Below are 15361 nucleotides of genomic sequence, written 5' to 3' on the forward strand. Positions count from 1 at the left end.
GGCGTCTGCTTAGTATTCTCTCTCTTCCTCACCCTCTGCCCCCTCCCCCCTCCCCTGCTTGTGCTCTCTCTCTCTCAAATAAAAAAAAAAGTCAACATTTAAAAAAATACATATTAGAAGCTAGAATACAATGGAGCAATGGCTTCTTAATTCTGAAGCAAAATTATTTGGGAATTACAGCACTACAAACATTTTAATTATTATTCAAGTAGCAAGGCAGACTAAAATCATTTTCAGGCTCTCACTATCTTAAAACATTTATCATCAGGTACTGTATTTCAGGAAGCTCCTCGGTGATATGCTCCAAAATGGCATCAAGGAAAAAAACTAAGAAAGTAAATGGATACAGATAACAGAAATCCAACACAAGAAGCCCAAAAGAGGAAACTGTGGAGAGCACAATCCCAGGATCTGTGTGCACCAGGGGTAGAAAGACCCGGTCAGAAAGTCCTCACTGCTAGGAAGATGAAAATGTAAAGTATCCAGTATGTCTAAAGGTCTTGAGAAGAGATTTAGACAACTAGCAAAGAATATGAAGTTGAATTAGTGAGAAATACATAAAAAATGAAGCAAATGAAAGCCCCGAAAAGGGCACTTATTAGCTACAGGGAGATCATAAAATTGTTGAGGAAAAGTTATCATAGTTTATTCCATAGCACAGTGTAAATAGACCCTGTGCAGTCATAAAATACTGATTTCGTCTAGGGGCTCCTGGGAGGCTCAATCAGTTATGCAGCTGACTCTTGGTTTCAGCTCAAGTCACAATCTTGTGATTCTGTGAGTTCAAGTACCATGTAAGGCATGGAGCCTGCTTGGGATTCTCTCACTGCTCCTCCTCTGCCCATGGCTATGTGTATGTGCTCTCACTCTCAAAATAAGTAAATAAACAAAAACTTAAAAACTATATACAATTTCATCTAAATTTAAGTTCAACTATAAGGGGCAGAGCTTAGAAAAGATGCATAAGTGATGGGGGTTAATGGGGAGAGCTGAAGTCCAATATTCCATAGCAAGAATAGAAAATGCCTAAAATATTTAAAAAATAAAAATAGCAATAATGCACTTTATACATACACATGGAAGTAAAATACAAAAATAAGCAGTTAAAAGAGATAAACATTTTAACTCCAAGAATGGGAAATGGTGGTTGGGAAGGGAATGGCTCTGATTTCTTAATAAATTCCATGGAACTATTGACTTTGGATACAAAGTACTGAGTGTTTACAGGAGGGAGAAGTCATTTCACCCTTGGCACGGTCAGGAAAGAGTTAACACACCATGTTAAACGTAAAGTTTCATCTTTCAAATATGGGTGGTTTTCAAAAAGTAAAGCAATAGTCAGTCCATGACATATGAGAAATCCTGCTTAATTTGAAATGGGCTTATGGAGGCCTGAAGCAGTCTGAAACAACTGCATGTTGACTGCTTCAGTTCAATGTACAATTAAAAAAAAAAAAAGTCTCCATTCTGAAAGGTCTTCAGAAGGCCCAGAGAACTTCTGGGTTTTCAATAGGCTTTTGTGAAAGACAAGACATCTGGTTTAATGCACCTTGGAAGAGAAATATTTTGCTTCCCTAAAACGAAATTAAATTCCATCATTCCCAAACCATCTGTACACTAACTACCTTGACCCAGAATTCTATCAACAATGTACATGGGAAAACAATCTTCATTTACTATCTGGCTACAAATATTTACAGCACATCATTAACTTTATTAGTATACCATGAAATACAAATTGTCAGCATATCAGCCTTGAGGACACTTTTATAACACTAAGGGTATGTTAGATACTTTAGAAGAGTTTCATCACCCAAGGAGTATAAAATGCCCTACACTGAACAATTGGAAATGAGAGGTAAAACAGTCTTATCTCATAATTACCCGCTATCTACTCCTGCGTGTGACACAATGCAGGCTCTCAATCAGTGCTAGCTGAAGAAATTCATGAATGATTTTGAAAACAAAATAAAAAACAATAGGAGTTAAAAAGAAAAAAACAACAACACTTTTCAAATGGTTGACTTCAGCTTCAAATTCCTGAAGTTCTTGATAAATGCAAAAACTCCAGGACTTAGCCCAGTCCTACAAAACATGTAAAGTTTAACGGCAGAACTCAACTATTACAGTAGGCATCCTTTAGTTACTCCTTACTGCAATGTTCATATCCTACTGGGTATGTGCTTCTACTGTACTCAGTTTTAAAGATACAAGCTTAATCAGTAATTACACTCAGATACACACACATTTATGTATTAGTGTTACTAAGTGATTTGGAATATCACAGAATCTCAGAATTAAAAGAGACCTTCAGAAATCATCTCATCCAACTCAATACCAGACTTTGCTCTACAATATTTCCAGTCTGTCTACCATCATGTACTGGCTGCACTATAACAAAAGCCTCCAAACAGATCTACTTCCACATTTATCCCTTTGCAATCTAATCTCCACCAACAGCTAGCAGTACTTCTAAACAGGTCAATCAAATCATGCTGCTCCCTCCTTGAAACTCATTGAAGGCTTCTACTTAAACTCTTCCTAGAAGCACTCTTACCATACATAGCATCTGGCTCCAGCCAACCTCTGGCTCCTGCCCTCACAGCTCATTCCCTCCCGCACAAAGGGAGACCCTCTTTCTTAATCCAGGGTCTCTGTGCTTGATCCTCCTACCATCTACAGAGCTCTTTCAATTCAATTCTTCTCACTCCTTGCTCCCATGACCAGGTCCATCTTGGTGTCCGCTTTAATAAACAAAACAAAACTGAAACCCTCCTCAGAGAGGCTTCCTTCTCTAACATCTCTCCATTCAATTCTTTACTCCCCCCCCCAACAGTACACATACCGATGAGCAATTATTTACTTTTTTCTGATCCATCAGCCCTCCCAGACTGTAAGAAAGCTCCATAAAAACAAGGAACTTGACCTAAACAAATAGGAGACACTCAACCAATAGTCAGCATCTGAATTTATGCATGGTTACCCAAACTCTGAGTGAAACTTATACTGATGGGAGACTTAATACATAACAAAGTAAATCACCTCAAATTTTCTCTTTCTGAACTGAAATCTGTCTTTCAGGTCATAAATTTCCTGTTACAACCAGCCAAAGCAGGACCGACTCCTTAACTTGATTCCGACTGGAGCTTAACCTTCCGTTCCTTAATTTCTTTTTGGTTAACCTGACAACTTTTTGAAGGCAATGGACTTTCTTTTAAGAAAACAGCACATCCTCACACATCCATAAAACATGTGAAAATTTTCATCCCATCCATCCTGGCCCACCACAGACCCCAGACTAAGAGACTTATTTGGACAACGAGGAGAGGTGTCCATGCAACTTTCTGCAATGCAGTTTTCAAAAATCAAATTTGAGGGAAGACTACAGAGCAAATTCTAGGGAAAGAAGAGGATTTACTTCAATTACATGTCAGACGTTTTCACAATGCCTTATTTGGGGGGTGCACCTGGCATCAATAAATTTTCAAATCTGAAAGAAACATGGCAAATCATCGCCTAAAAGATAAGAGCTTCGTCCAAGGTCACCCACTCATTAGTAGTCAAATTAGGACAAGACTGTACGACTCTGTAACCCTAAAGCGGTAAATCTCACAGGTTTCTTAACACTGCGCGCCCAGAGTGCCAGTGCTATCATAACTGGGAGGGAGCGCGGACCCGAGGCGAGGCCGGGAAGAGTACAGGGGAGGGGCCCTCTCTTCCCACCAGCCGTAGGAAGCCTGCAACACAGCTAGGGGTGGGTGGTGGGGACAGGTGGGGGCAGCCGGAGTCGCAGCGCTCACCTGTCTGGAACCCAGAGGCGGGTGGTGCGGTCTCGGGACACGGACACAAAGGCACCCGGAGGATAGAGGCTGCATACCAGGCCCCGCACATCCAGCTCGTGGCCTGGGAGCGAGCAGCTCAGCCGGTACCTGGCGGCACCGCTCGCCATGGCCCTTGTCGGTCCGGCACCCGCGGCCCGGACACCGCGCGAGATCGGTTGGCAGAAGAGGCCGGGAGTGCGCCGGGGCGCGGCGGGCGAGGGGCCTGCAGGTGAGGGGCGGCTGAGAACCGGAAGAGCCCTAGAGCCGGTGCGGAAGGGCGACGGGGAAGGGAAACGCCGAACGGGCCGAGTGACACAGCAACCCTGACATGCACACCGGAATTCATCATCTGTCCCAGCCCGCCATGACGCAAAGCATGTGCGTCCCGACTGCTGAGCGCAAAGCCAAGCTGAAGCTCGCTCCCTTCCCGCGCCCTGGACCGTCCGCCGAGGAAGAGATCACGATGCCGGCCGTTGGGCCCGATCTCCCCAGTCCGGATCCTTGTCGAGCCCACGTCCTTGGCGAGTCCGGGCTGATCAGTTTATTGTACTACGAGATGGGCGCTGGGACTACAAATCCCACAATGCCACGCGCATTGGATAGTGAGCCGCAGGCGCGCGGAATCCGGATACTTTAAATCTTGATGTCAGGGGCTGCGCGCTCCCTTGTGGTTGAGAAAAATTGCTTTGAAGGTTTAGTTGGGGCAAGCCTTCCCCGATTTCTCCAGAGATTTTTAGAAGTTAAGTGTTGTTTTTTAATTAGAACGACAGAGTCTGGGACCGAATCGTAAACAGTCGTTCGTCGTAAGTCCTGTGAACACTAAGCTGGGTTCTTGGTACTCTAAAAAATTAAAATATTTTATGTGTTAAGCAATTATCAGATTTAAAACATTTATCTCAACTCACATTTGCATACAGCTGACACATGTTTGGTCCTCCTTCCAAGTGTCTGAAAGCACTCAGGGAGAAATCTTCATAATGTCAGATGATTCAGACAATTCTGTGTACGGAGTAGTCGGGCAGACGTTGTAGGGAAGGAAATAATCTTTTTGGTTTCTACCCTTGTAGGCTTTCCATGGGGCGTTGTAACAAGAGAGGTTAATAAGAGAAAAATTTATTAATATCCATATCTCATATATTCAAGGAAGAAACTCAGGAATGAGTACTCAGGTGGCTAGAGTCTAGACTTATAGAACGACTTAACAAAGGAACAGTATTTACTGAAGAAAAGCACCTTAACTCTTTAGAAGCAGCAAATTATGGAGAGGTAAATATATAGGGAACTAATAGTAAATAAAGACCAGTTAGTAAAATTTGTTATGTAAATTCCTCATGTGTAGTCACTAAAGGACACTGCAAATATGTTGGGCTCAAATGGGTGAATTAGATAAAAATATTTTACGCACTTGAAGTGATAATTCAGTCATATGACATTATTTCATTTTCTTTTGTGGCATTCATTTAAACCTACTTGAAAGCAGGCACATTAAAAAATAAATTTGGATGCTGATTGCACCCTGTGAAGGAACCTATTGAGGAACTACTCTTAGAAAGAAAAAATAAATAAATAAATAAATAAATTTGGATATAAATAATGTATGCAAGTTGGAAATGTGAAAAACGTTTGTAAGTCCAATACATGCATACGTTATGATCATAGTTGCAATCACATTTAAGCACTCTCTATAGGAAGACTGGAAGAAAACAAACTGCAAATTAATTAGAGATGTGGGATTTGAGACCAAGTAGGTTTTTATTTTTACACTGTGTTTTCTTTAAACATTGATTCTAAAATAGTTATTTTAAGACCTATAACCATATAATCCTTCACAAACCTGGATCAAAAGAACTCTGAAAGGAAGTTTAAAGATAGGAAGCTTCCAATGAAATGAGATGTCACCAGAAACGCATCTATACTGTGTAAGTTGCGCAGACCTAATACGATAACTAACTTTAATAAGAAGTAAAAAGACTGTGTAACGCTGCCTACCACAAATAAAAGTTTTTATTAAAAAGCCGATTACATGATAACTTATGTCACATGAGGTATATTAAAACTTGCTAGGAGTAAATGCAGGTCAGGCACACAACCAGAGAGGTTGCTTTGATTATAAATACTAAGGTTTTCAGATAAACCGTTCTTTCCGAGGGAAGTCGCCGTTTTCTCTTGGGTCCAGAAAAACACTGAGGTATGCCGACAACAAAAATTAGGTCTCCAATCTCGCGAGAGCAGTTTACTCTCGTTCCGTTTGGTGTTACCGGAGCCGAAGATTGGTCCATCAGGAGGAGGGCCCTCTCTTTGCCCCGCCCCCGTTGCCGGGATACGGAGCCGCGCGTGGCCGCTAGTGGTTAGCTCTGAGGGCCCCGGAAAGCTGCGCGAGGGGGAGCGGGCGGTAGAAGTGAGCTAACGGGTCCGCTGGGCTGACTGGTCGGCTTCGCGGGTAGTGGTGGCCTCGGAAGTCAGTTCGAGCGCCCGTCACCGCTACAACTTTCCTCCTGACACGCCGCGGGAGGTGAGAAATCCCAGGTCCCATTTATCCCTCTCTCAGTCCCTCCGGAGCCGATTTTTTTTTTTTTCTTACTGTGGAGAAGCTGATCCGCTCCCAACGAAAACAAATCCGAACTTTCCGGCTCTTAGCCATTCTCCTCAGCCGGTCGACAGGCCAGGGAAGTCGGACTCCAGTCCGGCAAAGCGTGTGAAGGTATCACCTCAGACACTCAGTCCCCTGAGGAAACCTGCCAAGGCGAGACTGGAGGGAAGGATCCGAGAGCTTCAAAGAAAATTCACTGTGGGCTGAGGGATTTTACTCGAAGCGATAGATTTCTTTGTTGGATTAGCAACTTTCCATTTGTTAGTATATGTTAAAATGGCCGCTTTGGGGAGGATAATGGTGGTAATAATCAGCAGGCCGATGGATTTTTTTATATGGTATCTGTAATCTTCACAACAGCCCTGCAGGCTACAGCCCATTGCCACACTTGGGTCTTAGAGATTGTAGAGCTAATAACTGATAGAGCTAAAGTTTGTATCTTTCATTTTTCTGGAACCAAAGTCCAGGCTCCCTTTCTGATCGAACGTTTGGAGTGAATAACGAAGGAGTTAGTGCCATGTCTGTTAGGAGTGACCGTTCTTTTTATTTTACCCCCTGGGACTGATCTAATGCTAAGCTTTCTCAGAGATGGTAAAGCAGTGGTAGAGACAGGTGGAAATTCTTTTCTTTTTTTAAATTTTTAAAAATGTTTATTTTTGAGAGGGACAGACTGTGAGCGGGGTAAGGGCAGAGAGAGGGGGAGACCCAGAACCTGAAGCAGGTTCCAGGCTCTGACCTGTCCGCACAGATCCTGATGTGAGGGTCGAACTCAAGAACCCGAGATCATGAACCATGAGATGATGACCTGAGCTGGAATTCGGAGGCTTAACCGACTGAGCCACCCAGGCGCCCCTCTTACACTTTTTATTTCATGTTTAAAGCATATTGGGCATAATCTACAAATATGTTTTCACAACCCACTAACAGGTCATGACCCATAATCTGAAAAGTGCTATTCTAAATCATAAGCCAAAACTTTAAATAATATATTCTGATGAGTAAAGGATGGGGCTGGTAAACTGGGAGAGAATGAATGAATGAATGAATGAATGAAGGAGCTGGTTTAAAGGGAGATGAAGTGAGAATAAAGATAAGATGGGTAATAGAGGAGATTAAGGTCAGATAATGAGGCATTTCAGTTGATACTGAGGTGAAACAATTCCAGATGATGACAAGCTTCAGGTCTAGCCACAGCTATGTATGACTGAAATGGAGTGTGAGATTATTACCAAAATTTAGGTCAAGGAACTGTGACCTACAATGTTAGATATTGAATCCAGCATCACTGTAGGAGTCATCCTGGACATTGGGACTGGAGTAGAGAGACTGAACCCTGTGTAAAAGATTTTAGTAAAGTTGAGGGGAGAGATTCGGAGGTCCCTAGATAAAAGCAACCAGGAAAGATCCAAAGAATAAGGTTGCATTCCTTGATCTTCAAAAGAAGATTGGGAAGACTAACGTTTTAAAAGTGACACTGGGGAGTAAGAGGAATGCTGTGCACTCCTTTGCTTTGGAATTGTGGATTGAGAAGCTAAAACAGCCTTCACTGAAAGTCAAGTTTTGGGGCAAGTTGGGATTCTGGTAAGGCAAAGAGTTAAAGGATTTGATAATAGGATTGAGACTATAAAGGAGTGAATCATAGATTTTTCCCCCCACAGTGGGAAAAAAAGAGAAGAAAGGTGCTGGATATGTCAGAAATTTTAGTGAGTATGGGAAGAACTCAAGACAGATAGTAATTAAAGGGGCTTATGTTTTGGTAATAAAATAGAGAAATGATTTCATGGTTCCACTCTAAATTGAACATTAATTTCAAATTTGAACAAAATGAAGCAGGTTTAGCCTTGTAGTGGTATTTGGAATGGCAATTTGCAACAAAAGTCATAGTGGACTAAATGTTTGAAGGAAGGAAAGCTATGTGGATCTTCAGTGTGTTGCTATAGTAGATATCAAAGGAGAATTTAACTGTTTCTTGTTTCCAAATAGTGGTGAAAGTAAACAAACAATGGCCAGTAATCACAAACCTTCAGCAGCTCGCCCTGTTTCACGAGGTGGAATGGGGTTGACTGGAAGACCTCCTTCTGGAATACGACCCCCATCAGGAAATATTCGAGTGGCAACTGGAGTAAGTTTCAAACAAATCTATTTAATTATCATGCATATGTCCTAGTAGAAGTTGGAAAGCTGTCAGTAGTAAGAGGTTCTTCTTTGTTCTTTATTCTGTCAACATACTATTATAACATATTCGTGGTTTTTAGTTTTTGGGAGGGAGGGTAGAAATACCTAGATTATAAATGTGGGAGGATGTCCGAAAGACATTTTAAAAAGTTTATTTGTTTACTTTGAGAAAGAAAGAGAGTGCGTTTGGGGGAGGAGTAAAAAGAGAGAGAAAGAGAGAATCCCATGTAGGCTCCACACTTGTCAGCATGGAGCCGGATGTGGGGGCTTGATTTCATGCAAGATCATAACCTGAGCTGAAATCAAGAGTTGGACGATTAACTGAGCTACCCAGGTGCCCCTAAAAGACATTATTGAGAAAAGATGCTTTCTCACACTGATAATTCAAATTTATTTTAAAGGTACAATAATTTAAGTGGTGTAGTTTATTGGTGCCTGAATCAAATGAAATGGGCTAGATGAGAAACAGAATCAGAATCAGACATGTAAGAACTTAATTAGTGATTAAGATAACATTTCAAAATAGTTGGAAAAACATGGAGTAGTCAATAGTGTAGTAAAATAATGGGTAAACCATTTATTTTTAAAAATTGATCCCTCTTTCACATAAAAGTCTAGATTTTTAGAAACTTTATATTTAAAAATGAAACCATAAATGTGCTAGAAGAAAATATAGGCAAGTATTTCATATAAACTTGGTGTGGACTAAGCCTTTGTAAAACAGAAACACCAAGTACTGAAAAGGTAAGTATTTTTATATTTATATGTTTGAATTTTTAAAAATTGAAAATACCATAGAAAAGTTAAAAGAAAAATGACAAACTGATGAAAAATATTTACAACATATATGTTTTAGAGTTGAGAATTGTACAATGATAAAGCAAACTTTATAAACTAGTAAGAGCTCTTTCTGTAGTTAAACATTATGAACCCTGTGTTTAATCAAAATTACATGAGATTTCTTTTGGGGAGAGTAGGGGATATCTTTGTAAAACTATTCCAGAATTCATCTAGAGCAATAAAAAACAAAAACAAAACTACAGTATTCTGGTATAAAAATATAAATAAATAATAAGTAAATGAATATTTTCATCGTCACAGCAACCTGGAAACAAACTAGTAAATGTTAATAGCTTAGTGTAAGATGGAGTGTCATAAATCAGTAAGAGAAACACCACATTAGAAAAAATTGGGTAAACTTTATAACCTGATAATTCTAAGGGTAATATCCTATAAAGGTAATTATTACAGTTTCATTATAATTTTTATAGTGAAAATTTTAAAGCAGCTTAACTTACTTTATAACAGGCAAACCTTAAATAAATTATGATATATTAATTTTTCTGATAGTTGCAGCAGATGGTTTTGACTCCATGTAAGTTGATTTTGACTCCTAGTCTGTAAAGCTTACACAGTATGCTAACTGCAAACCAAATAATACTGGGTTGTCCTGTTTTTAATTCAGAAGAACAACAAGTTTTGGAGGGAATAATTTTGTTAAAATCAGGGTTTCTTGAAGTTTTCAGATTTTTCTGGAGTTTCAACTAATATCAACATCATCAACTTACTACTGAAATGATTTTTCTAAAGGTTTCATGTTTATGGTATTAAGCTAGTAAGAATTTTTATTTTAGTAAAAATTTATGCTTGTTAATTAAATACTTGAAAAAAAAAATCTGATACTGGCCACCTACCCTGTGCTAGGTGCTGTATCCATTTAATGTTTACAGTATTAAAAATCTTGATACTTGCCATAAACCATACAAAGGAAAGGTGTCATAGTTCCCTCCTACCCCAGGTATAACTATTGTCAGCAGTGTGATGTATAGCCTTCCAGTTTTTTTTCTGTTCATTTACAAACACTAACACAGATGCGTGTAAGATTATATGATTTTAACATTTTTCTAAAATAATTATAATACAATATACATTTTTATTTATCTTGACTGTTAATTTTAATAGTATATTTCCATGTGAATATATGTGTATATATTCATTCCTTTTAATATGTGCAATTTTAATTTATACTTCTCTATATTTTCATTTGGTAAAGTTTACCTAGGAAGAGATGTAGCATTCTCTTCCAAAGATCACTCAAGATAACCCTGAACTCATTTCATTCGAATTTGTGGTTGACGGTATTCCTGTGTTAACATATTCTCTGAAATGTGTTACTGTTGTTGACTCCCAATATAATTACCAAGTAATTCTGAAAATGTCATTCTCATAAGAATTCTCAAAATCCTCCTAAGAACTATGTTAGCTGACTAGATTAGAGGCTAACAGTATTATAGAGAAGCAAAATGAAAGTCTATGGTGTATATGGTCCTTATCCTAAAAAGTCTACTACATATTTAATCTACTACTTTACTCTGACAGAGAGTGGGGAAAAAGGAAAGAAAGAATGGAAGATAAAAGAAGGATATTTTGAAACAGCTTCAGATTGTCTCCTACCTTTCCAACCTGTCCATGCTGTATGAACTGACAAGAAGGCAGTCTTGTTCTTTCCTCAGATTGTCTAATGTTAGATTGGATTTTACAGACCTGAAGTAGAGAATCATGTAGAGTAATAATAAGAATGCTTGCTGAATGATGTCAGCCCTTTAACACTTACTTGGCTATCTAGTGATGGAATTTATATGTAATTACAATTTAAAAATAAAATTCTGTATTTATTTCTGATTTTGAAGGTAATATATACTTATTGTAATAATGCTGGAAACATTGAATTGTAAAAATGACAACATAAAAATGAACTATTATGTCATATGGAGATAGCCATTGTTATGGTTTCTTATATAATTCTCAGACTTTTTGTTTTACAAAATGGAATTATAAATACTGTTCTGTAAACTGTTTTGTTTCTTTTTTTTAAATATACTGCAACTTATTCAACCATTTCCTATAGTTAAATAGGGACAAAGGTGTGGATAATTAATTCCTTTCCAGTTTTGAAGTATTATAATGTCTGCACATAAAATTTAAAAAACTTTTTTATTTTAGTTTATTTTTCTTGAAATATAGTTGATGTAGAATTTTTTTTCTCAGGTTAGTGTTGTCTTGGCTTTAGGAGTAGATTCCCATGATTCATCATTTACATATACACCCAGTGCTCATTCCAACAAGTGCCCCCTCAGTGCCCATTACCCATTTTTCCCACCCTCCATCTCCCTACCCCCTTCAATCCTCAGTTTGTTCTCTGTATTGAGTCTCTTATGGTTTGCCTCTCTCTCTGTATCTTATTTTTCCTTCCCTTCCACTATGGTCATCTGTTAAGTTTCTCAAATTCCACGTATGAGAGAAATCATAGATACCTGTCTTTCTCTGGCTGACTTATTTTGCTTAGCATAATACATTCTGGATCCATCCACGTCATTACAAATGGCAAGATTTCATTCTTTTTTCATTGCCGAGTAGTATTCCATTGTACAGATACATACCACATCTTTGTTATCCATTCATCAGTTGATGGACACTTGGGCTCTTTCCATAATTTGGCTATTGTTCCTAGTGCTGCCGTAAACATTGGGGTGCGTGTGCGCCTTTGAATCAGCACTCCTGTATCCTTTGGATAAATACCTAGTAGTGCAATTGCTGGGTCATGGGATAATTCTATTTTTAATTTTTTGAAGAACTTACACACAGTTTTCTAGGATGACTGTACCAGTTTGCATTTCCACCAACAGTGCAAGAGGGTTCCCCTTTCACCACATCCTCACCAACATCTGTTGTTTCGTGAGCTGTTAATTTAGGCCACTCTAACCTGTGTGAGGTGATACCTCAGTGTAGTTTTGATTTATAGTCCCTGATGATGAGTGATGTTGAGCACCTGTTCATGTGTCTGTTGGCCATCTGGATGTCTTCTTTGGGAAAGTGTCTATTCATGTCTTCTGCCCATTTCTTAACTGAATTATTTGTTTTTCAGGTGTTGAGTTTGGTAAGTTCTTTATAGATTTTTGGTACTAACCCTTTATCTGATAATATCATTTGCAAATATCTCCTACCATTCCATCAGTTGCCTTTTAGTTTTGTTGATTATTTCCTTTGCTGTGCAGAAGCTTTTTGTCTTGATGAGATCCCAATAGTTCATTTTTCTTTTATTTCCCTTGCCTTCAGAGACATGTCAAGAAAGAAGTTGCTGGGGCGCCTGGGTGGCTTAGTCAGTTGGGCGTCCGACTTTTGCTTAGGTTATGATCTCGCGGTTTGTGGGTTTGAGCCCCGTGTCGGGCTCTGTGCTGACTGCCAGCTCAGAGCCTGGAGCCTGTTTCAGACTGTGACTCCCTCTCTCTTTTACCCTCCCCTGCTCACGCTGTCTCTCTCTGTCTCCCCTAGAAATAGGTAAAACATTAAAAAGAAAGAAAGAAACAAAGAAAGAGAGAGAGAGAGAGAGAGAAAGAAAGAAAGAAAGAAAGAAAGAAAGAAAGAAAGAAAAGAAAGAAAGAAAGAAAGAAGTTGCTGCAGCTGAGATCAAAGAGGTTGCTGCCCGTTTTTTCCTGTACTTTTTTGATAATTTTCTGTCTCACATTTAGGTCTTTCATCCATTTTGAATTTACTGTTGTGTCTGGTATAAAACAGTGGTCCAGTTTCATTCTTCTGCATGTTCCAGGCCAGTTCTCCCAGCACCGTTTGCTAAAGAGACTGTCTTTTTTCCATTGGATATTCTTTTCTGCTTTGTTGAAGATTAGTTGGCCATATGTTTGTGGTTCCATTTCTGAGTTCTTTATTCTGTCCCATTGGTCTTTGTGTCTGTTTTTCTGCTAGTACCATACTGTCTTGATGATTATAGCTTTGTAGAAGAGGCTAAAGTCTGGGATTGTGATGCCTCCCGATTTGGTTTTCTTTTTCAACATTACTTTGGCTATTCAGAGTCTTCTGTGGTTCCATACAAATTTTAGGATTGTTTGTTCTAGCTCTGTGAAGAATGTTGATGCTATTTTGATTGGGATTGCACTGAATGTGTAGATTTCTTTGGGTAGTATCAACATTTTAACAATATCTGTTCTGCCAATTCATGTGCATGGAATGTTTTTCCATTTTTTTGTGTCTTCAGTTTCTTTCATAAGCTTTCTCTAGTGAAATTTTCAGCATACATATCTTTTACTTCTTTGATTAGGTTTATTTGTAGGTATTTTATGGTTATTGATGCAGTTGTAAATGGGATCAATGCCTTGATATGTCTTTTGGTTGCTTCATTATTGGTGTATAGAAATGTGACTGATTTTTGTACATGGATTTTATATTCTGCAACTTTGCTGAATTCGTGTATCAGCTTGAGCAATTTTTTGGTGGAGTCTTTGGGTTTTCCATGTAAAGTATCATGTCATCTGAAAAGTGAAAGTTTGACTTCTTTGCCAGTTTAGATGCCTTTTATTTCATTTTGTTGTATGATTGCTGAGGGTAGGACTTCCGACACTATGTTAAACAGCAGTGGTGAGAATGGACATCTCTGTCATTTTCCTGATCTCAGTGGGAAAGCTCTCAGTTTTTCCCCATTGAGGATATTAGCTGTGGGCCTTTCACATATGGCTTTTATGATGTTAAGGTATGTTCCTTCTATCCCAACTTTCTTGAGGGTTTTTATTTAAGAAAGGATGCTGTGTTTTGTCAAATGATTTTTCTGCATCTATTAATAGGATCATATGATTTTTTTCCTTTCTTCCATTAATGTGACATATCATGTCAATTGATTTGTAAATATTGAACCAGCCCACCTGCCCAAGAATGAATCTCACTTGATCATGGTAAATAATTCTTTTAATATATTGTTGAAATCGATTTGCTGGTATCTTGAGAATTTTTGCATCCATATGCATCAGGGATATTGGTCTGTAATTTTCCTTTTTAGTGGGGTCCTTGTCTGGTTTGAGAATTAAGTTAATGATGGCTTCATAGAATGAGCCTGGACGCTTTCCTTCCAATTCTGTTTTTTGGTACAAGTTGAGAAGAATAGATATTAACTATGCTTTAAGTGGCTGGTAGAGGGGTGGCCAGGTGGCTCAGTCGGTTCAGCGTCCAATTTGGGCTCAGGTCACGATCTCCTGGTTCGTGGGTTTGAGCCCCGCGTCGGGCTCTGTGCTGACAGCCAGCTCAGAGCCTAGAGCCTGCTTCAGATTCTGTGTCTCCCTCTCTCTCTGACCCTCCCCTGCTCATGCTGTCTGTCTCTCAGAAATAAATAAAACATTAAAAGTTTTAAATGGCTGGTAGAATTCCCCTGGGAAGCTATCTGACCTAAGACTCATATTTTTGGGAGATATTTTGATAACTGATTCAATTTCTTCTCTGGTTATAGGTCTGTTCAAATTTTCTGTTTCTTCCTATTTGAGTTTTGGTAATTTGTGAGTGTCTAGGACTTTGTCCATTTCCTAGGGATTGTCCAGTTCATTGGCATATAATTTTTCATAGTATTCTCCAATAATTGTTTGTATTTCAGTGGTGTTCGTTGTGATCTCTCTTCTTTCATTCATGATTTTATCTCTTTCGTTCCTCTCTCTTCTCTTTTTCATTAATTTGGCTAGAGGTTTATCAATTTTGTTTATTATTTCAAAAAGCCAGCTCTTAGATTCATTGACCTGTTCTGTGTTTTTGGATCTATATTGCTTATTTATGCTCTAATCTTTATTATTTCTCTTCTGCTTGCTTTGGGCTTTCTTTGTTACTGCCTTTCTAGGTCCTTTAGGTGTGAGTTTAGATTGTATATTTGGGACTTTTCTTGATTCTTGAGAAAGGCCTGAATTGCAATATATTTTCCTTGCTGCATCCCAAAGGTTTTGGACTG

General features: G+C 38.9%; 2 protein-coding genes across 3 annotated transcripts in view; one reads left to right on the forward strand and one right to left on the reverse strand.

Annotated features, from left to right (window-relative positions):
* Positions 1–4180, reverse strand: part of PLAA (phospholipase A2 activating protein) — a 47850-nt gene extending 43670 nt beyond the window's left edge. The window contains exon 1 of one of the 2 annotated variants that reach the window (XM_077766089.1): positions 3801–4180. In XM_077766089.1, the coding sequence (XP_077622215.1) occupies positions 3801–3949 (149 nt within the window). In that variant the 5' untranslated portion in view covers positions 3950–4180. The remainder of the gene's footprint in view (positions 1–3800) is intronic. The other variant, XM_077766088.1, reaches the window with a different exon arrangement.
* Positions 4181–6181: 2001 nt separating this feature from the next.
* Positions 6182–15361, forward strand: part of IFT74 (intraflagellar transport 74) — an 80944-nt gene continuing 71764 nt past the window's right edge. The window contains exons 1-2 of the mRNA XM_077766092.1: positions 6182–6333; positions 8395–8533. Of these exons, the coding sequence (XP_077622218.1) occupies positions 8414–8533 (120 nt within the window). The 5' untranslated portion in view covers positions 6182–6333; positions 8395–8413. The remainder of the gene's footprint in view (positions 6334–8394; positions 8534–15361) is intronic.

The sequence above is a fragment of the Crocuta crocuta genome, unplaced genomic scaffold, assembly GCF_008692635.1.
Source record: "Crocuta crocuta isolate KB4526 unplaced genomic scaffold, BGI_CrCroc_1.0 scaffold529, whole genome shotgun sequence".
In the NCBI taxonomy this organism is placed as follows: Eukaryota; Metazoa; Chordata; class Mammalia; order Carnivora; family Hyaenidae; genus Crocuta; species Crocuta crocuta.